The sequence below is a fragment of the Phlebotomus papatasi genome, chromosome 3 (genome assembly GCF_024763615.1).
Source record: "Phlebotomus papatasi isolate M1 chromosome 3, Ppap_2.1, whole genome shotgun sequence".
In the NCBI taxonomy this organism is placed as follows: Eukaryota; Metazoa; Arthropoda; class Insecta; order Diptera; family Psychodidae; genus Phlebotomus; species Phlebotomus papatasi.
In genome coordinates, this window is record NC_077224.1 from 88,004,241 (window position 1) to 88,030,167 (window position 25,927).

The following is a 25,927-nucleotide window of genomic DNA, read 5'->3' on the forward strand; positions in this document are numbered from 1 at the left end:
AAAAGTAATTAAGTTGAAGAATTGTTCCATTCTTTATTTACAATATTTTGATCCTTTTCATCTTACATTAGTCATCCATTCTTATGAACACAAGTATACCTAAATAAAACTTCACGCTAAATTGACTAAGAAAAATTTTCAGGGAATTTGAAATAATACATTAAATTGTTGCATAGGGCCCCATTTGGGTCAGGGAACATTTGATGTTGCACCCTTCTGTCCCAGGTAGCCCCTTTCACACTCAAATCAAATCCAGAGGTGCACGAAAGGGTTTGAGTTTTGCGTGGCACAGGAAATAAGAAAAAATCACTGGTGTGTGTGTGCTGAAAAACCGCAGAGAATGCTGACCGGGGATGTTCCTCCTAACCTTAGAGGATCCACTTGGTGAGCTGACGGAGGGAAAACTTTCATAAGAAGCCCATATCGAGGGCTGTGTACAGAGATTTGATATCACTGTGAGATGAAATTCGCCAGAAAGGGAAATTGAGATTTTTGGCTGCCACTTCCTCATCCTGACCATCTCCCACAACCACATAGGTGCTCTTGCGGCCGAATCTCGTGACGATGCGCTCAAAGCAGGATTCCTTGCCTACAAAATACCAAAAGATCAAAAAACATTTTTGCAAAAAAATCGAAAAATTTGCAATGTTTCAAAAAATATCAATTAGCGCATCTTTACTGATTCATTACCGGTTTAAACCGATTCAGATATATTCTAAATTTCAAGACCTTTCAAACGAATCCAATTTTGGCCAAATCGATGAAGAAATAAGCTTTTTTCAGCGGTTTGACTTTTGACCTTGGGAAAGACAAAAAGGGATGAGTAGAGGTCATTGCGGAGGCGAAATATCCACCTAGATAATTTCTAAAACATATGCGATAATGAAAAGAAGCGATGGACTCGTTTTAAAACAAGGGGTAACTCATTTCGAGGAACTCGAGCCAATCTGTCTTGGAAACCTGGGGAACCTATACATTTTCTCAGGGAACTTTAGGAGAACCTATGCATTTTTCATAAAACTCACAGAAAGCACGGGGATACATTTTCCAGGAAACTGTCGGGGAACACCGGGAACCGCTACATTTTCCAGGGTACTCTCGGTGAACCCGAGGAACCTATACAATTTGTCAGAGAACCCACGAGGTACATTTTTCAGGAACCTCTCGGGAAACCCGGGAACACATACATTTTACAGGGAATTCTCGAATAACTCGAGGACCCATACACTTTGCCAGGGAGACCAAGTGAAACTTAGAGAAGTTATACCCATTCAGAAAGCACTCGGGGAACTGATACATTTTTCAGGGACCTCACGGGGAACCCATATAGTTTTTCAGGGAACCTTGGGACTCATACATTTTTCAGGAACCTCACGGGGAATCCGGAGAACCTAAATATTTTTCAGGCAATCTGGGTAATCCATATATTTTGTCAGGGTACTCACGGGGACCCCAGGGATCTCATACATTTTTCAGGGAAATTTCGGGTAACCCGGGGTGCCCATACATTTTGTATTTTATCAGGAAACCTACAGGGAATCCGGGGAATCAATACATTTCTCAGGGGACTTTCAGGGAACCCGGGAACACATAGATTTTTCAGGGACCCACAGGAAGCCCGGGGATCTCAAACATTTTCCAGGGATCTCTCTGGGAACCCAATGTATACTCATACAATTTGTAAAGGAATCCAGAAAGAGCCTGGGGAACACTGACAACATATTTTACATTTTCCAAGGAACCCTCAGGGAACACCGGGTAGCCATAGATTTTTCAGAGAACTCTCGGTGAACCGAGGAACCCATACATTTTGTCAGGAAACCCACGGAAAAACTTGGGGAACCCAGACATTTTTCAGGGAGCACTCGGAGAACTCATACGTTGTTCAGGGTCCTCCCAGGAAACCCATAAAGTTTTCAGGGAACTTTGAGATTCATACATTTTTCAGGAACCTCTAGGAAACCCGGGAAACCTAAATATTTTCGAGGGAATCTGGGGAACCCATGCAGTTTTCAGGGAACTCTCAGGGAATCCGGGGATCCCATACATTTTGTCAGGGAAGCCACACGAAACTTGGAGTAGTCATTATTTTTCAGAGAATTACGGGGAACCCATATATTTTTTCAGGAAACCCTCGGAACTTATACATTGTTCAGGTATCCTGGGAACACATACACTTTGTCAGGAAACTCACAGAGAACCCATACATTTTTCAGGGAACTCTCGAGAAACCCATTTTGTAGTTTATCTCGAAATCTAAGCATGCGAATTTGAAAATTTTATGTTTATGTTGTAGCTCAGAAAATTTAGATCAATTTGAAAAAAAAATTAAGACATTCGACGAGCAGTTCTCGAGATATTTCACTTTAAAAATTTCAATTTTAAGGAAATTTGCTAGGTTCAGAGCTGTGCAAGAACCGTTTGAAACCGAAAAAACGTCAAAAGAAACTTGTACGTCAGTGGTCAAAACGCTACTTGAACAAACTTATTTTGACGTTTATTCGGTTTCAACGGTTCTTGCACACCTCTGGGTGACATATACAATTTGCGATCCGCGATCTTTTTCACGGATCTTCGCAAGGCGCGAAATTTTTCCCTGACTTTCGCGGGGCCCGATTTTTTCGCGGATTTTCGCGTGGCGCGAATTATTTCGCGGATTTTCAGGGGTCGCGAATTTTCGCGGTGCGCGTATATTTTCGCGGATTTTTGCGGGGCGCGTATTTTTCGTGGGTAATTAATATTTTTGCGGATTCTCACAGGTCGCTGACAGAGGCTCTAAATCTAAATGGATGTAAAATTTGAGGTCTCTATCTCTCATAGTTTCCGAGATAATCGACTTTAAAGATTTTTAGACACTTTTATGCATTTTTCATCCAATTTTCTTAATTTTCAAGTGATATTTTGCACATATTAAACCTGAAAGAGGCTCTAAATGAATGTAAAGTTTGAAGCCTCTATCTCTCATAGTTTCCGAGAAAATCGGCTTTAAAGTTTTTTAGGCATTTTTATGCATTTCTTAATCTCATCCAATTTTCCTTATTAATAACTATAATATGTTACATACAGTTTAAGAAATTTTAAACGAAATTCGCATTATTTATGTATAAATATCGTTCGAGTTTGTCACAATCCAAATTTGCAATGAAGGAATCGCACCTCTATAAGCTGATCTAAGCTTATCACTGGCTTTTTTTCAGGGAATCCGGGAAATTCATTTTTTTTCTGGGAACCCATATTTTTGTTGGGATACTAGGAATTCAAAACAATTTTTATGAATGACCCTTTACTTCCGAGATACAAGGAAGGATTTCTGGAAAGAGATATTAAAGACATTACCTATCTTCGTGGCACTGTAGATATTCTCAATGGGGAATATCTGTCCCAGTCCGAAGAGGAGGACCTTGGCAAGGGCAGGAACAAGCTGGGTTGTCGTCACGAGGACGTTAACACAATTCTCTCGTTGTGCGATCATGTTGAGACACTTGAAGGCCAATGTTGGCCAATTGTCCGTGGCTATTTCTATATCCTTTCGAATTTCCAGCCACTGCTCCCTCTTCTGTGGCCCCAGAAGACCTCCGACACTGCAAAGTAGAAGGAAACATCATCAATATAACTTCCGGAGAGAATTTTCATCGAGAAAACCCAAAATAAACCTACTTATTCTTGTACGAATTGTAAATATCCTTGATTTTCCTGTAGCGGAAGGCGAGTTTTCTCATCCACTCGACACCTCCTCGGACACCCGTGGGCAGACAAATACTGGGAGCCCCTGCGAAGAATCCCAAAACTTATTAGTTGCATGCAACTAAAACGCAACTAAAATGCAACCTTAAAACTCACCAGGTTGAGTTGCCGGATGGAAGCCATCCGTGGAGAAATTGTACGTGGTCAGATCCTGGCCATTGTCATCCGCTGAGACATCGTCAATGTGCACCTGATCGCACTCTTCAATGTCATTGAAGAAGAAGTGCGAATCTGCCATGTTGAAGATCATCTCCTCCATCCGGAATCCCAGCTGGACAATGTGATTGGGATCTTTGCTGTAGCGATTGGCATAGGTGCCGGTCAGTAGGGAATGGAAGATGATGATGGTCTCATCGAGATCCCATACAAAAACCCTTTCGGGCGTCTTGGCATTCTCCTGGGTTCCGCTTTCGGATACTGAACTCCTGGTGGGACTTGGATGCGCATGACGTCGTCCTCGAGCTCGGCCAACCTTGCCTCCAACTGTCTTGGCCCCGATACTGGGTGACACAGACAGTGGGGATGTTGGGGAGTGAGTGGTCATGAGGGTGGGAGTTCCTGGAGCTTCATCTGAAGGGCTCTCCGACAGTGCTAGTGCCGCATGAAAACCCTGACTACCGCTGGAACCGGGAGAACTGACATAGGGGGAGTAACTTGCAGCAGCAGCTGCATTGTAGTATCCTCCGTATTGTTCGTTGTAGTAGCAACTGCTGTAGTCCTGCTGAGCAGCTGAAGGGAATTGGGAGAAGTTGTTGTAGCCGTAGGATCCGTAGATCTGCGAGGAATTGTTATTGGAAGTGGCAGAGGCATAGGTTGAGGAGAGATAGGCATTTGGGGAGGGAATTTTGGCGGGTGTCCTCGAGGTGTAGGGAGTCCCGTAGGAATAGAAGGATGGTGCATATTGCTGCATGCTGTTGTAGTAATTGTAGTAATCCTGTTTGTGCTCATATGAATTGGTGCTGTTCTGCAAAGCATCCAGGGTAGCTGTGGATCCTCCGGGACAGAAGAGAGAAGTATCCAAGTGACTGGATGCAGCTAGGGATGCTGTTGGAGCTGAATCGATGCCTGGACTTCGAGCCTCAGACTTCACAGTGCCTTCAGAGAGCCAATGCGACATCCCAATTGGGGTGCTTTCCTGCTAAAGCAACACACCCAGAAATTAGTCAATTGGCGCCCAAAATGGCTAAAGAATGGGTTCACCTGGAGAGTTCCGGGGCCACCTGATGAGCCGATGCCCAGGAGTCCCGGTGACATATTCACACCGGCACCTCCATCGCAGCCGGGTGAGGCCTGGAGGAGTCCGGAGGTGGTGGGATTCGTGGTCTGGCGCAGGATGGTACCACTGGATGGGGCACTGCATCGACTCGAGCCCGCCAGCGAAAGCAAAGGTGTTTGGGCGTAGGAATGGCTCACCAGATTGCCGCCGGCGGGAGTTGCTGTGGTGGCCAGGGAGCTTGAATTGCACAACTGACTATTGGGCGTGTAGATTCTGCAAGAGAGAAGCGCCATGTGGGATTTATCGTCTCACGTGCGATACCCAGAAATTCTCCAACAGGTGGTCCCATCAATTTTTTCTTCGTCTCCAACTCTCACCGAGGATGGAATTTGATACCCCTCTCAAGATCAACAATTCAAAACAAGAATTCTGCCCACTTTTTCAACTGGACATTCCATTGTGACAGGAATTTCAGGAATCTGGAGAGTGTGGATTCAGTTCCTGCATTGAAAACGAGTTTCCTCTCCAGGAAAATTGTGATCGACAGAGGCGGGCTGAAAATGTTTTTGCAGCACCACCCGATCACATCTCCAGCATCTCACACATCTTCAAATATCATCATGCTCCAGCTGAGCGGGAAATGCTTCGTTTTGAGATTAAAAAAGTAACCAAGGGAGAAGATTCTGCGGAATGCTCTACTTGGGATGCGTACTAAGCGTACTAACTGTTTGGTTCGAAAGGTTGCAACAGTTAAAAATCGGTTACAAATGGTTCGATTCTAGGATTTGACCTTGAAACTTGAATTCTAAAATCTTGCAAAGAGTTCAAGGACATTGAAATATTTGGTTGAAATGGTTGTCTGTGAGGAAAGATTTCCCAGAAAAGCTATGCAAGCCATTGTGAGGAGACCTCGACCTCGAGGCAGACCTAGGACAAGGTGGCTGAATCAAATTCAGAATCTTGCCTTGGAACGCCTTGGGATCGAACCCGAACATCTTCCTGAAGTGGCGGAGGATCGACAAGCGTAGGTTGATAATTTGGATGTCATGGGCCCGCGACCCCAATAGGGATAAGCGGTGGAAAATGAATGAATGAATGGTTGTCCTTGAGACCTCTGAAAGACAGCGTCCAAGTGAAAGGAATCTTTGGAACCCTAGAACTTAGTTTCAATAAATTCCGGAAGAACAAGAAGGAAAGTAGATGAATTTTGGGAACGTTTCCTCAAAGCCTTGACTAGATATCCCTTACTGTGTGATTTCTAAAACGGAAACTTGGATAAAAGGAAGAAAAAGCAGAATCTAACTTTATTGATCGGACCCTCTATCTCTGTTGTGTATTCCGGAACTAGAAACAGTTCGATTGTTTCCATTCTACTTTATAGGACTTGCCATCCTGTTAATCTTTATCTGAAACGTAAGTCCTCAAATTACGACCTACGCAAGATACAACGACGGAACTCGTATAAGAAAAGATGATTCCGAACCCAAGCACAGGGAACCTCAACCTCAGGGCAGACCTAGGATAAAGTGGCTGAATCAAAATCAGGATCTTGCCTTGAACCGCTTTGAGATCGATCACGAACATCTTCCTGAAGTGGCGAAAGATCAACAGGCGTGGGCTACTAACCTGGATGTCCTAAGGACCTCGACAAACCTAAGGATTAGCCGAGAGACGGCTTAGCGTAATTATATTAGAAATAATGGTGAAACTACATTTCCATCATTTTCCACTAAGTCGTCTCTCGGCTTAAGTCGTAAGTGTGTCTAGGGCATAAGCCTGAGACCTCGATTCAGACAAACGGTAGAAAATCACTGAGTGAAAGGTCCAACAAATACGGTTCAATAGACTCCAGTGAGCTAACCATCTCGTTCGCAAGGAAGAGAACAATTCTGCCTGATATAACTTTAAGAAAGGAAAGACTTTATGCTTTATGTGGACAAGGATGCCAGGTCTTTTGGAATGGGGAGTTGGAGAACTATGGGACGTGAAAGGTTCAAATGGCGACGGTTCCTAACGGCGTTATCACACTTGCACATTAAAATTTTAATGTGATTCACATTAATTGTCGCTTATGAGCGTCCAAATATGTTATTTGTGTCTTTGAGTCACTTAATATTTGGAGTTTTTCTATTTATTGATAAAGAAATGGACTTGGCCTGCAAAAATAAGTTTAAATTTACCTAAAGCATAAATATTTTTCACATTAAAAAATTAAAGAGAAAATCGCATTAATTTTTCGCATTAATGCTATAAATCAATTTATATCAAATTTTCCGGGCCAAGTCTACCTTTTTATCAACAAATAGCTCAAATTTTGAATATAAAATGATTCAAACACACAAATTACACATATGGACTCTCACCAGCGACAATTAATGTGAATCATATTAAAATTTTAATGTGCAAGTGTGATAACACAGTAAGTCGAGCTAAGGCTAGCAATTGGTTTCAGCGCGTTTAAATGGGGATCTCAGTGGTGCAATAGGCAAGACCCTTGGGTCTTGGGCGGACGAGATCTCTGACTCGACTCTCACAGCAGTGAGTTCGAGTCCCGCCCGGTGCAAGTAACTGAATGTCCAGAACCGCCTTTGCCCACAAAAAAACTCCAGGAGCATGGAAGAAGCATCCACACTACGGGGAAGGTGCTTCTGGGCAGTCTACACATGGACTTGGCGGATTCTTCTATCACGGAATGCAACAGCAATATAACATGATTACATTGTAACAAAGTATTCTGATACGATTAATAATAAAAAGCGAGTTTAAATAAGTTAGTTAGAGCGAGAAAGATGAGTTTTCACTGTAAGGATATAATTCATGTGAGAAACATTTATGCAAATGCAATCATATGACATGTCCGATATCCGAGATTTTTGCGTAACTACCCCGATCGACCGATAGGATTCCTAGGGCCCAATCCTTCGGTCACAGTCAAGTATTCCCTTATGATAGAGATCCATAAGCTTATCTGAATCAAGATCAATTAATTACAATACTATTCTCCCTTTAAACTCGAGCTACAAGAAGTGTCAGGCACATTGATATTGACTCGTTTACAATATTATAATTATTGCCGCACGAGATGAAGACAGAGAACGAGATGTTTTTATGGATCAGGGGATTAGAAAAGTGTCACGGTGCCTGAACCTCAAGGCGCAAGATGTGACCTCAAAAAATGATTCTCCAGGCGCAACCAAAAAAAAAAAGCTGCCTCCATGAGGAAGGATCTCAAGGAGTGTCCACTGATGATGATGAAGAATTTTTGGAAGAATTTCCTTCACAACGGAAAAAAAAGAAACTATCGAGAGCATTTGTTTAACACATGTGGGTCACATCTCGAGAAAATCTCCTCAAGTTCTTTTTTTTCTGCTCTGGCAGCCTCCGAGAGGCATCTCCAGGCCTGAGACTTCTGGGATTATTCAAATGAAGTGTGTGCAAGAAAAAAATTGGCAAAGGACTAAGAGCACGCGCGGAAAGAGAATGCTACATGAGGAGATTATCTCATTCCAGAAAATCCAACAAAGAGATATCAAACAAGAATCGAATCGGATGATTGATCAGCTCCATGACAGATTATTTTCCACACAGTCTCCAATCGCACTCCATTGAGTCACCTCGAGATCAACCCCATCTGAAGATCACGCTTTTTTTCCCTGCTCCCAAGAGCCGTCAAAATGATGACTGGCTTTTCTTTCAGCACATTTGTGGCGGCTTCGTAATTAATTTTTGAAACGCAAATAGGCAGAACAAGAAAAAAAAATTCAGCAGCTCTCGGAGGAAGTCAATGGATGTTAAACAAGATGTGTAATTATTTCAAATTGAGATATTTTCTCTTTTGGGATTTGGGCAGTACTCACATCGCTTGATACAGCAATTTTAAATGCATCTTTGAATGGGGGAATAGTTCCCATGGAACAAATTAATTCCTGAATGGATATTAAATGGGGAAGATTGAGAGAATCTTACTTGGGAAATCCTACAAATAGGCGACAGTCCTGTGCAGAAAAATGTGAAACATTTTGTGAAAATGTTAAATATATTCTGAAAAATTTAATAAATCTTTTAGTTGTACTGGAAGAGCAATTTTTAACTTACAAATTTAAATCACGCGAAAGTCCTCTCCGTTAGCATATTTTTTGCATATGAACATAGGGTTAAGCGGACTTCAGATTAAAGGTTTAGCCCAATTCTCGAAGGTCTCAAAATCCTAAATAGCGAGCAATTTTATTGCTTTTTGCGAACCTAATAGGTCACTTTATTTTTAATAATCCAAAAAATCGTGATTGATGAGAAATTAGAGCAGTTAAGCCATATGGCTAAATCTTAGGTCTGAAGCTAGTATTACTGTCGATTTAATCTAGTTTATAAACACAATGCGAAAGCCATTAAAAAAATGTTTAAAAAAACTTAAAATATGGTTTTTGAGGGGTTCAACGGGGAATAGAGGAAAAGGAAAGAGACCGTTCGAGATAATGTTCACTTATGGGGAAGAAGATCGAAGACCGGAAGTCGATATCTCTTACCGTTTCACTTTCAGTTCGGGAACAAACTTAAGGTCAAGTAAAAAAAATAGTTTCCAAAAAAAAATTATTGAAAAATCAGTACTTAACCGGTTCATTACCGATGAAGACCGATGCATCCGTGTTCGAAATTTCAATACCTTTCCAAAAAATCCAAATTTAACCAAATCGGTTAAAAAATGGTCCCTCTACAGTGGTTTACATGTGACCGAAATGTTCGCCTGAACTATCTCTAAAACATATCCGAAAATCATTAAAAAAGCTTGGAACAATTTGGGAAAATAACAATATCGGATAAAATTAAAGCTATATGGTTCACCTATAATCGATATATAGGGAGGAGTGGGGAACTTTCGAACAGAGGTACCTTTAAAATAGAGCTTTTTTCTCCTATTTTCAAATAGAAGTGAGCCTTTATAATGTAATTTAGATCTACAAAGCAGCGTTTCAGATAAATCACATTATGATAAGGCTTATTTCCATTTGAAAACAAGAGAAAAAATTTCTATTTCAAAGGTTTTCCACTTCCACCAAGAATTTTCCATTGGATGAACATTTATCCTTTAGTAAAGTAATTTTGTTTGAAATAAACAATATTTGAAACAAAAATTAATATTGAACCAACAGAATTTCATAAAAAGTGAGGTTATATTTTTTTCTAACATTAAAATCTTATCGAATTATGAACACCAAACTTCTGAAAATTGTTCAACTATCATTCAACTGCGAAAAACATGACTATGAATTCGAAATTCACAATTTTTAACCCTATTACCTCAATTAGATAAAAAATACCACCTAATGTACAAAATTTTAGAAAGAAAACCTTACGTTAAACGGCTCAAGAAAGCTTTTAAAAATTAAAAAGACAATTGATAACCTTGTAAGAAGAAATACCTCAAAATTCTATAAAAATGAGTTTAATAAATGAAGAATATTTCGACTTATGAGGTTATATTGAGGTTAAGGTTACAAAAATTGAAAAATATTGGGGTTGTTTCTCTATAGATTAGAAATTAGTAAGAACTGTAAGGTCATGCTGAACATAACCCTCAAAAAGCTATTCAAACTTCAATATAGACAAACACTTTCATGAAATTTTTCTTTTAGAGTCAAGATATTTGAGGTTATATTTAAGTTTTTAAGTAATTTATTATTAGTTCAAATTCAAATCATAAAACTATACTAGAGCTAAACTCTAAAAGAGACAAACAATTTAACGGGTAATTTAGTTCTAAAAAAATTATTTTTTGCCTATGAGCATAACCTACTCTGAAAAAAAGTTTTTTTTAAAGCGGACAAATGGATCTTTTGTTTAGATTTTGTCAAAAGAATGTTATTTACCAATTTGGCAAAACTTTTTCTTACATTTTGTGTAGAAGAACATCCTTTTGGCAAACTTTTCTTATTAACTTGACTAAACTGCCTTTCCAGTGTAAATTTCTATAGTAAAAGACGTTTAAACATAAATAAAGACTTAGAAATCGTTAAAAAAAATAATTAATAAACCAATTAGACAAATTTATTGAAAATAATTAGGACTGTTTTAAGTTACACATTTAATAAACTCTTGTGGATTTATTTTTAGAATAATTTCTTCAGTTTAGTCAAACTCAAAATTCAATTGGTTATGCAATTTTAAGGTTATGTTGAGGTTAACCTAAAAAAAAAGTTTATATGTAAATAAAAGTAAAATTATGACTCCCATCTACTAAAATGGGTGATATAAATAGATTATTTTTACTAATTTCTAAATATTTCTTTTTAAAATTGACAGAGGGGAAGCATTAAAAGTTTAATTTAATGAGAAATAAAGAGAAATTTATTGAGAAATAAAAAATTGAGAACAGTTGCCAGCGCCACTCACGACTGCAAATAGTGCCCTCGAGAGACCAAAAAGGCTATAGTGAAAACATTTTTAGGTTAGATTTCTCAAGAGGAAAATACAAAAAAATAGTAATAGAAAACTATAAAAATAGTACATACAATGTACAAAAGCTTCTACTAAATTGACAGATATTTGAACTATACATTCAAAAGAAACTTTTCGCCTGTTTTGGAAATTGGGAAACAAAAATATAACGGATAATACGCCATATTCTAAAAAAAATAAGACTCAATTTTAACCTTTTTCTTCTGCAATTAACAAAAATCGTAACAGCAACCGATTTATATTAATTAGTGGATGAAATGTTTCTTGCGCAGACAATTTACGACAATCAAGATACTTTCTCACTCAGATTTCCCTCCAAAAAATTCACTCAACTCCAGGACCTCTGATAATTTGGCGTGAAAATATTTAAATTAGTCGATGGAAAAGGTCCCTGATGGTTAGAAAAAAAAGACATCTTTTTTCTCTCTGATCCCGAGAGCCGAGAAAAATTCTGAGAAATCCTCTGCAGATGTATTGGGATGATGGTAGAGCATTGAAAAAAAAAAACATCCATGAATATTATTTATGAGACAATCTCCACAATGGCAATTATTAATAGTTGGTAGAATAATGATGTGAGGTAGACTAATTGACACACTCACTCACAGGGATCCCCATTCAATCCATCTGTCTCTTCACGTAGCATTGAATTTCATAAGTTTGGCATCTGTCCAAATTTATTTGCACTCCATATCGCCTAATGATTCACGAAAAACGCAAAATTTACACACCATAATTAATTCATTTCTTGTTTCAAACTCATTGACCATGTTAAGTGAATTAGATGAGCTATTGCGAGACGAAATGTACTAAAACACAAGTGCAAAGGCATTGCAGCTTAGACGAATGCTCGATTGGTTGCTATGAAATAAAAGTGGATTTTGCAGTTCTCAAGTGTTTCTACATAGTCCATTTTTCTTTGCATTGGTTCCTGTCACGACTATTTGATGGTTTTAGAACACTGGGGAGAACAGTCGAGATAGGAACCAACACAAAGAAAGGCCATGATGCAGAGGCACTTGAGAAAAGTAAACATGTTAAAGGGAAAATTTTTCTCCTGAACATTTTTTAGTACATAGCTGTTCTCACGTGCTTCTTTATAATCGACATTTCTTTGTGTTGGTTTCTGTCACGATTCCTGTCCTTAGACCTCGTCGTGCTTCAAAACTACCAAACAGTCGTGATAGGAACTAACACCAAAAAAAATATCGATAATGAAGAAGCACATGAGAGCAGTTGTACTAAAAAACAAAGTTCAGGTGAAAGGTCTAAAATTCTCATTTTTCATTGGAATAGCACCATAATTTTTTTGCGGTTTAATATTTTCCGATTCAAAGCCGATTTAAACCGATTCAAATATCTATTAAAATGATCGCTTCATAACTGGTTGATTACCGGTTTATAACTGATTAAAACTGGTTTAAATTTGTCAAAAATCCCAAGGCCTTTCCAACAACGCCAAATTTGCTCAAATCGGTTGAGAAGTCAGGGAAAATTAATCATAAAAACAATTGAAAGGAATAATTCAAGTGTCGTTTATGAACGAAACATCAGTCTAAGTTTGAAGTGCTACTGGATCTGATCCAAACTTTAAAGTGAAATGCATTTTTAACACGTAAACTAGTAAATTAGGACTTTTTTACTTCTCAATAGAGATGTTCGTAAGATTCAGATCAAATTGGAAAATATGATAAACAATCTTTTCTTTTTTTAATAAAATTCTAAGAGCTTGAACTTAAGGGCTCTACAAATTGGAAGCAGTTTTTGGCAACAAATGGCTTTTTTAAAAGAAATTCGTCGGTTCCGAAGAAGACTATTGTAAGTCCAAAATGTAAACTTTACAGGAAAGAGGTTTAAAGTTTGACAGCTAAAATTTATTTTCATTAATTTCACTGCAATTAGTATACTTTCAGCTTTTGAAACTATTTTATCATACTTACGCATTGAATATCTTCTGTTAACACTACTTTTAAATTAATTATAGCAAAATTGTGGGCAAAAAACTCAATAATTGGGCGCGTTGATTTTAAGTTTTTTTCTTGTAATTTTTGCAGGAAGAAATTAATCAACATAAAATTTTGTGGGGATGTAGATCTAAGGTTTCTGTGTCCAATGATACCATCTTTTTGTACTATTGTAAGTAGACTTACAATAGTCTTCTTCGGAACCGACGAATTGTCTGCACTTCCGTAGATGAAACGTCAAAATTATGTTAAAAATTCAATATTTGACAAAAATTGCTCCCAATATGGAGAGGACTTTATGCACAACTTGACTTCAGTTTTCGTATTTAGTCTGTTTCTTTAGCTGTCGCAACCGTAAAGGTCTCTAGCAATTTTTATCAAAAATTGTGCTTTTGAAGAAAATTGTCTGCAGTGCGCTGTAAGTAAAAACGTCAAAATTCTGTTGAAAATATAATTTGTGGCGAAAATTGCTCCCAATGTGTAGAGGCCTTTATGTACAAAACACTTGAGCAATTTTCACCAAAAATTGTCATCAAAAATTGCTTTTCTTTAAGGAAATTGTCTGCAGTACGCTATAGGTAAAAACGTCAAAATTCTGTCGAAAATGCTATTTTTGACGGAAATTGCTCCCAATGCGTAGATGCCTTTATGCACAAAACACTTGACTTGAGTTTTCGTATTTAGTCTGTTTTTTAGCTGTCGTAACACCGTAAAGGCTTCTAGCAATTTTCATCGAAAATTGTCATCAAAACTTGCGTTTTCGAAGGAAATTTCCTGCAGTTCTCTGTAGATAGAAACGTCAAAATTCTGTTAAAAATGCAATTTTTGAAGAAAATTATAATATATAATTGTAATGTAATGGTGTCTGCACACTAAAAACAATTATCGTCAAAAAATATCTTTTTTTTAAAAATTTTGACGTTTTTGCTCACAATGATTGGGAAAATTTTCTTTAAAAAAAGATTTAAAAAAAATGCTCCTACTGTATAGAGGCTTTAGAGGTCATAACCTCGTAACATTTTTTTAATTAAAATTGATGATTTAATTTTATTGATAGTAAGCTTATTTAATAGAAATGTGTATATCTCGTAGGAAAAATAAAAGAAAATTTACATTATTCGAAGGCATGAACGTTCAAAAGTAGAGTACTTTCCGCTATTGCTAAAATTTTCAATAATTCGAAAGCAAACTAAGAAATGAAAATTTTGTTAGGAATCAGTGGAAGAAGGTCAAATGAAGGTTAATGTTTTCAAGGCCTAGAGAAATCTCAGTGAGACTAGAGGCCCCCGTAGTTCAGAGATAGTGCATTTGTCTACAAGATGACGATTTGTAAGGGTCCTTCGAGGACCGTAAGTCGGTATCTCTAACCGTTTGGCTTCTAACTCTCACCACTTTAATTAATATTCACGAGAAACATCTGTCCAACAAAATATAATCCTGATTGGAGGATGCAGAGGAAATCAAAATATGTAAATTATATTATATATTGCTATATATATTTTATATGTTAAATATTGCTTTCTTTCTGTGGAGTTCGAGCAATCCTCCGTGTTTTGGACCAAATGTTTCCATCCACTTCTTCGTCAGTTGTTGCATCATTTTTGGCCAGAAGATGACGGCCGTACAACCCAAAAGTCCCATAAAAACGAGATCCGGTAATTATCCATTTGTCGATTATTTAGAAGAAAAATCTCAGAGCGTATGACTCTTTTCGGGGGAGGCGAGAAAAGAACTTTTTTAATACTCGACAATAAAAATCCTCAACCAAGTCCAAACAAAAAACGATTTCAGGGCGAAGAAATCCACAGTTTTTTTCAATTTTTCTTGATCTTCCCAACAAAACAAAAAGAAACACAACTTCTCAGGCATTTCTGTGGCAATTGAAAAGGCCAGTTTTTCTTTCACAAATTAAGATGGACCAAAGAGAGCTCTAAACAAATATTCATCAGCAAATGGGCAGAATCAGCAGAAAATTCTGCCTGAAAAACACCAATAGAATAGAGCACCACATCAAAGTGTTAGGAAAACATCAATAAAAACAATTCAGGAAAAAAAGAGGGGAAAAATAAATAAAATTGAGATAAGGCATTAAATAGGCTCCCTCTCAGCTTCTGTTTAGTGTTCCGCCTTCCAAAGAGATTTTTCAGTGGGATTTTACTGAAAATCCCTCCCGAAGGTTTAACCTCCAATCTTTTCCTTAATCCTTCCTCATCATCTGACTAAAGTCCCCTTCAATTTTTTTCTTTCTAAAGAGCACGTGGTGTGAGGAGACAAATTGATGCGACCACCAGTGAGAAGATGTTGATTGATCAGAAGGCACTCGATGAAAATAATTACCTATTTCGATCATTAGGGTCACTATCATCGACTCTTGATCTTTTAACCTGTAATTTATAGGAGAGAAACATTGGAAAATAACTTTAAGACAATTTATGTGAGAAGACACAGAGCTTATTGGTGTCTTTCTTGAGGACTTTCTCCTACTTTAGCCATAAAGTGTTTAATATTTATTGCGAATTCTTAAAATAATTCAATATTGACCTCATAAAAGGTTATGTTTAGTATGAAAGTGAGGTTATGCTCAAAATAACCTCAAATTAGCACAACTCGGAGGGTTTCATATATAAATTTCTTTACAAAACATCCTGAAATTTTAAGTAAAAAATATTTTAACAGTGATCAATATTTAATTTTGCTATAAAATCAACTATGCTTTATTATAAAATTGTACCTAGAATTTACGATTACGAGATTATGTTAGTTAGAAGGTGAGGTTATACTTGAAAAAGAACCTTAAATTAGCACAATCTGGTGTGACAATGATGAAATTTTATCACAAAACATTACCAATTTTAAAATGTATGTTTTAATGATCATAATGGTTAGAAAGTGAGGTTATGCTAAGTGTAACCTCAAATTAACACAATATGGAGGGTTTAAAAGATGAAATTTCATTACAAAACACCAAATACTTTCAAGTAAAAGCTATTGTAAAAATGATAAACATTGAATTCTGAGTTAAATTCGATGATGTTTTTGTTATAAAATTGTATTTTAAATTTATGCTAGAGAGGTTATGTTAGTTACAAAGTGAAAGTATGCGTAATAGTAACCTTAAAATAACACAATATAGTTTGTCAATAACAAAATTTCATTACAAAATGTCTCCAAATATTAAATTAATGCGTAAATGGTTATATTGGTTACAAAGTGAGGCTATGCTAAAATCATTTTAAAATTAATGCAATTTGCAAGAAAAATTCTGATGCGGTTTTGTCACAAACAATTGCTATATTTAAAACAAAAATAATTATTTACTATGACTTATTTTAATTTTAATTAGAAAGTTATTTCGGAAAATGAGGTTATGCTCAAAAATATCCTTCGAATTAACGAAAACATATTCTAAAAAAAATTTCCTCATTACAGATTAAAGTTTTAAAATAATATTTCCTAGCAAAGTTCAAATGCAATTGCTAATTTAAAAAACTACTTTGGGATTATATTTGCATTTTGGTTATGTCAAGAAGTGAAAGATAACCTCAAAACATTGTTCTATAGAGGTTTGATATATTTTTTTTTACAGAATTTTGAATGAGTTACAGAAAAAATAAATAAATCTTTTTTAATAGAGTTAAAACTCATTTTTGTGTCCTGAAACTATAAGGATGTGTTACAAATTTCTGGCCAAGTGAAGGTTTTCTTTTAAGTTTGCAACAGAACGGAATACAATACAATTAATGTGCTAATAAATTACTGCAAAATACCAAATAAAACATACGAAATTAAGTAATTAATCTTAAAAGTTACCAATATAGAAGAAAAATTCGTTAAAACTTCGTTACTTTAAGATTATTACTACAAAACCTCACTTTTCAACCTAACCTATTCAATATTTAAGAAATTTCTTTCACAAAAAAAATGATTTTTTTTTCTATCTAGCAAAATGATTAGTGTTATACACAAGGAAGAGCAAGGTTCCACAGTACTCTCAGTAAATTTCTTCGAGATTTGTATATTAAAAAATCTTTAGTTAAATATTTTTGGATAAAAATTAGTCGTCATCAGAAATAATTCTCAATTAATTTTAGGAAGAATGTCTAATAAAATTAAAATACGCTACTTCACTTATCTTTTTGATTAAGAATTAGTTAATGAAAGATTCGTTTTTTTCTTTTATTATAAGAGGTTAGTTTGAAATGTTAGGTTATGTTCGAAACCTAAAAGTTAAGTTTTATGACAATATTTTTTACAAATATATAAAATTTTAAACAATTTGTTTTATCCACCAAAATAATTCAATGTATTCATTGAAGCCATTTATTCGATCCAGTGCGGCTGTTAAATAGCATCATTGACTTCAAAAAAAAAATCAAATTTTAACCCAAAAAATGTAGCAAATTCTAACCTCAAACAAAACTCCTGAGGTTAACATTTATAAAGTGTCAGAAATTTAGGATTTAAAACACTTTTATCATTAATTCAAATTCATAAAAAGCCATATAAAGAAACTGGTTAAAACTGGTTGATTTTTTGGAGGATTTCTGTAGCTTCTTCAAACATAACCTCATATTGTAATTTTATAATTTCTTCGCTAAATTGGAAAATTAAAGAAAAATTAGAAGTGACAAGAATTTGATTTTTTGTTTTAGAATATTTGTTATGCAATATTGTAAGCTTAAGATCTGATATCTTTTAATATAAAATTAAGATTTTAAAAATGTTATCTCTCAAATGGACAAATTTGTAAAAGGAATTGTTGGTTTTGGGAGATTTATGAAGTTTGTTTCGTTTCAAGCTCAAATAGCATTTTTAAGGTTAGGTTGAACATAACCTCACTTTGGAAAATAACTTATTAACTGAATAAAAAGGTAGGGGTCTTTAGCATTACAGTAGATTCTCTCAAATTCATACATTTAGGACCGAAATTTACTAAATTATTACTTCACCCGAATTATAGAGAAAGTCAGTAATTAAAAACCACAACATAACCTAGAAAAAATGTCAATAACCTATTTTTCAAATATAACTGCCGTCCGAATTAAAAGAAAGCGATCTTAAATGAACCAAATTAGCGAAAGTCCACTGTATTAATATGATAGGGGGAGGTGGGGCTACTTTGAGCTATGGGGCTAGACTGTTATACGACTTTTACGCCTATTTCTAAATGAAGCTGGTCTTTACAATTATTTAATTTAGATCCACATATATTTTGTCTATCTAAATTACATCATGTTAAAGTCCAGTTTCCATTAGAAATATGCGAAAAAATCGTATAACAATGTAGCTCCATAACTCAAAGTAACCCCACCTCCCCCTATTTCTATTATGATCATTCATATAAGGGAAAAGCACCCCCGATCGGAATGTTAAGAGACATGCTCGATATTTAGTTGCAAATATAATCCTCAAAATACTATTTGGCATTTTTGTGTATGCTAAATTGGTATATTAGTGATCTATTTAACTATATCTGTACATTTGAGTTTTAAATTTTTGCAATAAATTAATAAAAAAATAGATGTAATTGCATCTTTGTTCTGTACCTCGGATCGTCACGAATTTAATCAGGTGTCTCACGGAAAATTGATTTTATAAATTAAATCTGAGCTAATGCACTTCATTCTTGTGTGAGTTAAATGGTAAAAAGTAGCTAATAATTTTTAAAAATTCATTTGAATTGATCTAACAATAATGGTAATAACCTGACGATCCGAGAAACACTGTCGATCGCTGGTGCTCTTCCCTTAATTCTCAAGCATTTTACAATGTATCGGGTAAATTGAAACAATTAAATTATTGTAATGTAAATTATTACTAAAATAAACAAATCATAAATCAGGAATCTAGTAACTTTATAGACCTTGATCTTGCTTTTGGCTTCAGAATTATGACTAATTAATTATAATTATTTAAATTTGGTCATTCGAAACTCAAACCAATGCTACTTGGGATGATTTCCTTCCAAACTATTTTAAACACAAACCAACAAAAAAAACCAAAATATTTATCCTAAAATCCTATTGAAAATTACGCAGAACTGCATTATTTTAAAAAGACCCAAAAACCGTGTTATTCTATGGCTTTATGATCTACAACACATCCTTTCAGGCACATAAGGCTGTAAATCCTTCAACGCCACACTCAAAAAAAAATCAAGACAATAAGTGCAAGTTTTAGCACTTTTATGAGTATTTTAAGTGATAAGAAGGATAAACGAGCAGAGGGATAATTATGGGAAAATTTAGGATAAATTGACGATAAGTGGAACTCTTGAGATGATTTCTTCGAAATAAAATGAATTTTTATTGGAAGCAGATGTTTGGTTTGTGAATGAGCAAATACAAAAAACGAAATGTTTGGGGAAAGTCTCCAAAAAGATGCCATTTTTTCAGGAAGGAATTTTTGCGTCCAAGTGGCTGATGGTCTTTTCGGTTGGGAAGTTTATTTAGGACTAATAAAATTTAATGAGGCTCTTGAAGTTAAAAATTTTCCTCAACTAACTTTGCCGACGGTTCGGGCAGTTGTCGAAAAAGCGGGTGGGAAGCAAAAATAACAGCCATGTAGGCAAATAAAGATTTTAATAAAATAGCAAAGAAAGGAGGATCAGACAAGAGATGATTTCATCGTCTTCATAAATTCTTCATAAAGAAAATCTCCAGAGGAAGAAGATAGTTTGGCAATCACTGAGAGAAATTTTTCACCCTCTTCGGAGTTAGATATTTTCTTTTTGACTAAGCAATTTCAATAAAAAGAAGGCAAATTTTGGAAATAGTTGGTGAATAATATTATGAGAAAACATGGCATTTTGTAGTATTTACCATAAAGCAAAAGATCATTTAGTCACAATCTATCCCCGGTTTAGGCCAAGAGAATGTGATATTTATGAGCGTTATTTATGTTTAACTTCACCCGTGAGAATCTTGATAAGATTAAAATTTATTTTTATTCAGAGTGAAAAGAACAGGTCCCGCACCAAAAATACAATAAAAACCACCCAAAAAATCGACAAGAGTCTTTTTGGAGAATGGAAACACCAGAGAATTAATACAGAAATAAAAGAGATTTTTCTGTTTTTTACTATATTGGTGAATGGGACATTATGTTCTTTTTCCCATCCACTGCCTCTTCTTCTGCTTTTTGGGGGCCTTCCTTCATTAAATCGCGTGGTTAGGGAAGGTAAAAACAAAAATTACAGTTGACATTTTTAAATAAATTACAACGATTAAAAAATGTGTGACGAAGAAGGCACTTGATGGCACTGGGAGACAAATTTTTATCTGCTCTTTCGACAAATTTTCCCTCTACATTTCACTGTGGTCCGCTTAACCCTTTAACGACCATTTGAACCTATTAAAATTCAATAAAAAACATTTGTGAAAAGAATTTAGACTTTTAACAACAAGATTTAAAAGATTTGGGTTTTAATTTAGCTTAGAAATCGTCATTAGCAAGAGGTTATTCTGGAAAGTTAGGTTATGTGAACGTAACCTCTAAAATTTGAGGATCCACTACAGGTGTCAAACATTACAAAAAAAATCTTCCAAAAAACATTTTAATATCCCTGTCTAGACAGTTAAAAAATGAATAAAAATATTTGGCACGTTTCCTTTTTATCTTTTCAAAAAACAAATCTAAAATAGGAGGTTAGAATTTGTTACAATATTTAAAAAAAATCCATTACCAGTGCCAATAACTCCTCAATGTATCTTCTAAAACCGCTTTATTATCACTAAAAAAATGTAGCGTATTTGAAGCATTTAGCCAAGAAGCCAAATAGCTGCCTTATGGAACCAAGTATTAGACAAGTCTTTTAGTGCACTTTTAAAACACTTAAAAGTGAAAATTTTCTATGGAAATTTCTATAGAAGCTCTTAAGATCCTAAAGAGTGAGCCACTTTACTTATAGTAATCTCAGCGATGGAAGCAAGAGCGTTATAAGTAAATAAATAGGTTTTTGGTTCTATAGTGCCTTACTTAGGGAATTCTACAAGACCATTTTGAGAAAAAATTGCTGCTTGGGTACTCTCCTTAATAGTGTATTTCTTTTTAGGATATGCCCAACATAACCTTACATTTCAAAATAACCTCACTAATAAATCTGTTATTCATAACATCAATTAAAATTAATGGCCTGAATCTCTTAAAGAATTTGCTCAGAGAAACGTTTTAGCTCTTATCAAAAGAATAAAATAAAATAAAACAAGAACAGGAAATCACTTTTTGCAATTTTTTTTTTGAAGATTGTGTAGAGACTTGATCCTATGTAATTTAATGTAATTTTTGAAGATGTAAAGATTTTATGTAATTTCCATCTAATTTAAACACAATTCTTTATTTTTTAATAAAAAGTTTTTAATCTTTTTATAATAAAATTTATTTGGCCCAGGCTTGGGTACAGATCATTTTTAAATTAACTTCAATTAGAAAGAAGTTTTAAAATATACCTTAAGCTTATAATTGCAAAAAGCGATTAGCCTAAATAATATTTCTGTTAACGTTAAAATAAATTAAAATTTTATATAATAATAAATTTAATATTAAAAAGAATCAGAAATATTTTATGAATAATCCAATAATTTCAATTAATTTGCAATATTGCTTTTGAACTACAACCTTTGAAATAGTTTTAATAATTCCAATTGAAAGAGAGCAATAAATTAAACAAAAAAAATAATAATGGAAAACAATCATATTTCCAAGATAAATTGACAATATTTTTTAATGAACTTTTTATAGAAATTGCTTTGAAATCGATTTTTATCCAATGATAATTTCAATCTTATATTTGAAACGACATTAAACATTTATTGTTTTATAACTAAAGAAATATTTTACCCATTTATTAAAATATTTTTAAAAAAACTTGATTTTTTGTATTTCACTATTTCGGATTAATTTTATAATTCTAGAAATGCAAATCCAATTAAACAGTAAATTTTTAAATATAGAAATTATCAATCAGAGTTATTTCAAAATCCTTAATGCAATTTTCCCTTAAAATAATTTGTTTAAGAAATCTTTATAAAAAACACTTAAAAGATGTCAAACAAGTACTCAACGTGTAGGGGAAAGCCGCTATCTTCGGACAACTTAGTTTTTTTCCTATGTTCTTAATGAATTTGACCAATGGCTTTCTTCTGTCGTCGGACTAGCTATTAAAATATATTACTGTAATGAGTAAAATTTATTAAAAACATATTGAAAAAAACGAGTTATTCGAAGCTTAAGTAGTCCTTAGTCCGAAGATAGTGCGCTCTCCCGTAATCATAAATCCAGAATAATTTTAATCAAAATAGTAATTTTTTTACAAAAAAATACTTGTTCATAAAATCGTATAGAAGAATATTACATTTGATTATAAACAATAATTTTTGAGTAATATTGATCAAAGGAGATATGAAATATTAATCTTTTTAAGCATCATTGAATCTCATTGAATTCTTTTTGATTCATTCTGATAAAATCGATTAGAATTAATTTCGAACCATTCATGAACAAAGGTCCATTGAAATATTTAAATCCTTGTTAGGGAGAAGTTGGGCACTTTCAAATTGAGTTACCTTTTAAATTGGACCCTTTTCTCCTTGCGTAGATACGGGTGATTTGACCACCTACTGTTCATAGTTCGTAAGCCTTTCTTTATTTCTAATGTTTAAGAATGGTCCTCACCGATTGGACATGGTAGATCGGATCGGAAAAGACAATTATTAAGTACTAAAATTAAAGAAAAGCTTACGCATCTACGGTATTTTTAAAAAGACTTTAGGCTTATCATTATGTATTTTATCTTTACAGAATTGTCGAGATAAACTATATTCTTGTGAAGTCCAATTCTCAATTCAATACAATTAATTTTTTTAGTCTCCAATAATGCGACTTCAGTGTCGACCGGCTTGACAAACGATCTTATCAGTTCTTTTTAAAAATAAGAGAAAAAAGGCCTATTTCAAAGATACCCCAATTCTCAAACCGCCCTCCCAAGAAGCAAAATAGCTGCCTTATAGAACCAAGTATTAAACAAGTCTTTTAGTGCACTTTTAAAAGACTTAAAGTGAGAATTTTCTGTAGAAATTCCTATAGGAGCTCTTAAGATCCTTAAGAGTGCGCCACTTTACTTATAGTAATCTCAATGATGGGACCAAGAGCGTTATAAGCAAATAAAAAGATTTTTGGTTCTATAGTGCCTTACTTAAGGAATTCTACAACACTATATTAAGAAAAAATTGTTTCTTGGGCTACTTCCTCCTAAAAATTCCGAAAAAAAACTTATTATAGCATTTGAATAAAATCCGGGCAATAAATTTTTATTTATATTTTATAAACAATTTTCGACAAAAATTGCAATTTCAATATTTTTTTTTAGACAATTTAATGTTAATAATTATTTACAACAAAATTGAATCATCTCAACAAAACGCTTTGAATCATTCTTAAATTTCAGAAAAAGAAATAGGCAACATTTAGGGGAAAGTGTCCATGCTTCGTACAATTCCCAAGCTTCGTAATGACCAAATCTGTCCTATGCTTCGCAATAAATGTAACTCATCGCACCAGTATTTTAAAAACAAGGGAAAGTGCCTAGATTTATAAAATATGTTGCAGTCACATTTATTGAGAAACATAAGAAAAACTTACTCAATACGTAGCTTGGAATCGTACGAACCATGGGCACTTTACCTTAACATGGATCTTTTAATTTTATTGTTAAAAATATGATTGTTTTGAAATTAAAAAAAAAATATTGAAGCATTTCGATAAGACGTTATAGATAATTTTTTAAAATTGTAATAAAACATTAGGGGAAAATGGGGCATCTTTGAATGTGTGACAGTTTTGAAAATGAAATTTTTCACCTATTTTAATATTAAATTGAGCATTATCATGATATATTTTAGCTGCATAAAAAGATTGTGAAGCTATATTACATTATGATATAGTTCAGTTCCATTTAAACATAGGACAAAAATCCTAATTTCAAAGCAGCCCCACATCCCCCTACATTCAACTCTGCTTCGAAAAACTTTTCAAAAAATAATTGAAAGAATTAAAAAGAAACAAAACAATTTTATTGTGAAAATACTTTTAAAAATCAACTGAATCATTTTAATAAACGCTTTGAATCGATCTTAAATATCAAATAAACAAATAATCTTTTAGAACTGTAAAGAAAATAGCAAAACAAATCTCTCTCTTTTTGGAATTTAACCCTTTCTTTGATTGCAAATTCTTTGAATAATTCATAGAAACCTTTAAGGCTATTCAATTCAATTGCAGATCTACAAATTAAAACATTAAATTGTAAAGAAAATAAATGAGGATTTTGGTCGTGAAAGGGTTAACCCTTGAGTGGTCCCCACATATATTTCAGGTGAAAGAGAAATAGAAGCAATTCTAACCATTAAAGTCCGATTTTATAGGCATCATGCATAATTTTCTTATTATTAAGTGATTTCCTATATTGATCTTTTTGTTTGGAGAAAAGAAAGAGTCTTTACTTTTTTTACCTTTGGCTCTATCATTTTATCAATCAGTCCACAGCGGGAGGCTGATATATAACTACATGGCATTAATGTCACCATTTCATGTATATTGGGAAGTTGAATGGAGAATATTTCGTTACTGTCTCATTTGGAATTGTGTCTTAGGGATAAAACACAAATTGATTGCAAATTCTCCTTCAACAGCAATCAACTTTTGATTTTGTTTTGCCAATAAAAATCATTAAAAAAAATAAACTTCACACAGTGCTACGTCAAACTACTTGGGATGTCAAAAAGATGTTTTAAAAACAAAAAAAAAACATAATCAACTGCCAAAATTAACGACTATTTGATTGAATGAATTTCAAATCACACAAGAATAATTCTCCTAATATCACTTACACTAATTATTTCTACATTTTATATTTGCAAATACTGTGTGAAAGAAATGTTTTTTGTTTTGTCTCTGGAGCTTAACTTAAATACAAAACACTTTACACTCCAAGATTAGATCACTTCAGAGAATTCGTTTTTTTTTTTGCAAAATTTTTGCCAGTTGCACTGTTAGAAAAAAATCCACAAATTTTCTTATGTCCTTCGCACAAATTGTTCACACTCCCTCACACTATGTCCTATTTCCTCAAAGTGTTTTTTTTGCAATTTTTTTTATCACCTTATTTTCGAGTTTATCCCATGAACTGAGCTTCCTCATCCACGAAGCGCCTCCAAGAAACTGAGAATCCAACCGGATTTCGTGATTCTGACTCGAACTCTACGATGATTTTTTTTTGTCTTTTTCATACTTGCTATCTCACTCTCAAGATTCCTCCTTCCCATCTTCCATTTCAGTCGCACCCATTCACTAAATTGTCATCTCACTTACTCTCGCCTATCTATTCTACTCATTCACACTCATGAGGTTTCCATAGAGAAGTCATCAATTTGGCTGAAACAGCCTCAATCCCTCTCCTGCTCTGTCACCAAATCTCATTCTATCTCCCTCGGAGAGTTTAGCAGAGTGTCTGCAATTTTCTGGCACCCTCAGAAGCGCTTCAGAAGTGCACTAA

The 25,927-nt window shown here is 34.4% G+C and overlaps 1 protein-coding gene across 5 annotated transcripts; it reads right to left on the reverse strand.

Annotated features, from left to right (window-relative positions):
* Positions 1-8: 8 nt before the first annotated feature.
* On the reverse strand, positions 9-25,651 carry LOC129806238 (developmental protein eyes absent). Of its 5 annotated transcripts, XM_055854674.1 has the most exons (8): positions 25,263-25,651; positions 24,885-25,140; positions 15,715-15,761; positions 4,945-5,233; positions 3,841-4,882; positions 3,658-3,769; positions 3,332-3,581; positions 9-584 (listed from the first exon to the last, which is right to left on the reverse strand). In XM_055854674.1, exons 2-8 carry the CDS (start codon positions 24,957-24,959, stop codon positions 408-410), a joined length of 1,992 nt encoding a protein of 663 aa, XP_055710649.1. In that variant the 5' UTR covers positions 24,960-25,140; positions 25,263-25,651; the 3' UTR covers positions 9-407. The 5 variants fall into 5 exon arrangements, with proteins under 5 accessions (XP_055710649.1, XP_055710651.1, XP_055710650.1 ...); XM_055854676.1 differs by lacking the exon at positions 24,885-25,140 and having other exon boundaries at positions 9-589; positions 3,337-3,581; positions 3,841-4,879; positions 25,263-25,635; XM_055854675.1 differs by lacking the exon at positions 25,263-25,651 and having other exon boundaries at positions 9-589; positions 3,337-3,581; positions 3,841-4,879.
* Positions 25,652-25,927: the final 276 nt, after the last annotated feature.

Bases quoted from the DNA above. Each gene is read 5' to 3' on its own strand.
- LOC129806238 (XM_055854674.1), bottom strand. From the start codon at position 24,959: ATGGTGACATTAATGCCATGTAGTTATATATCAGCCTCCCGCTGTGGA. The intron at 3,770-3,840 runs GTGAGTTTTAAG...GATTCTTCGCAG, and splicing joins CCATCCGGCAACTCAACCTG to GGGCTCCCAGTATTTGTCTG. The intron at 3,582-3,657 runs GTAGGTTTATTT...TCTACTTTGCAG, and splicing joins TACAATTCGTACAAGAATAA to TGTCGGAGGTCTTCTGGGGC.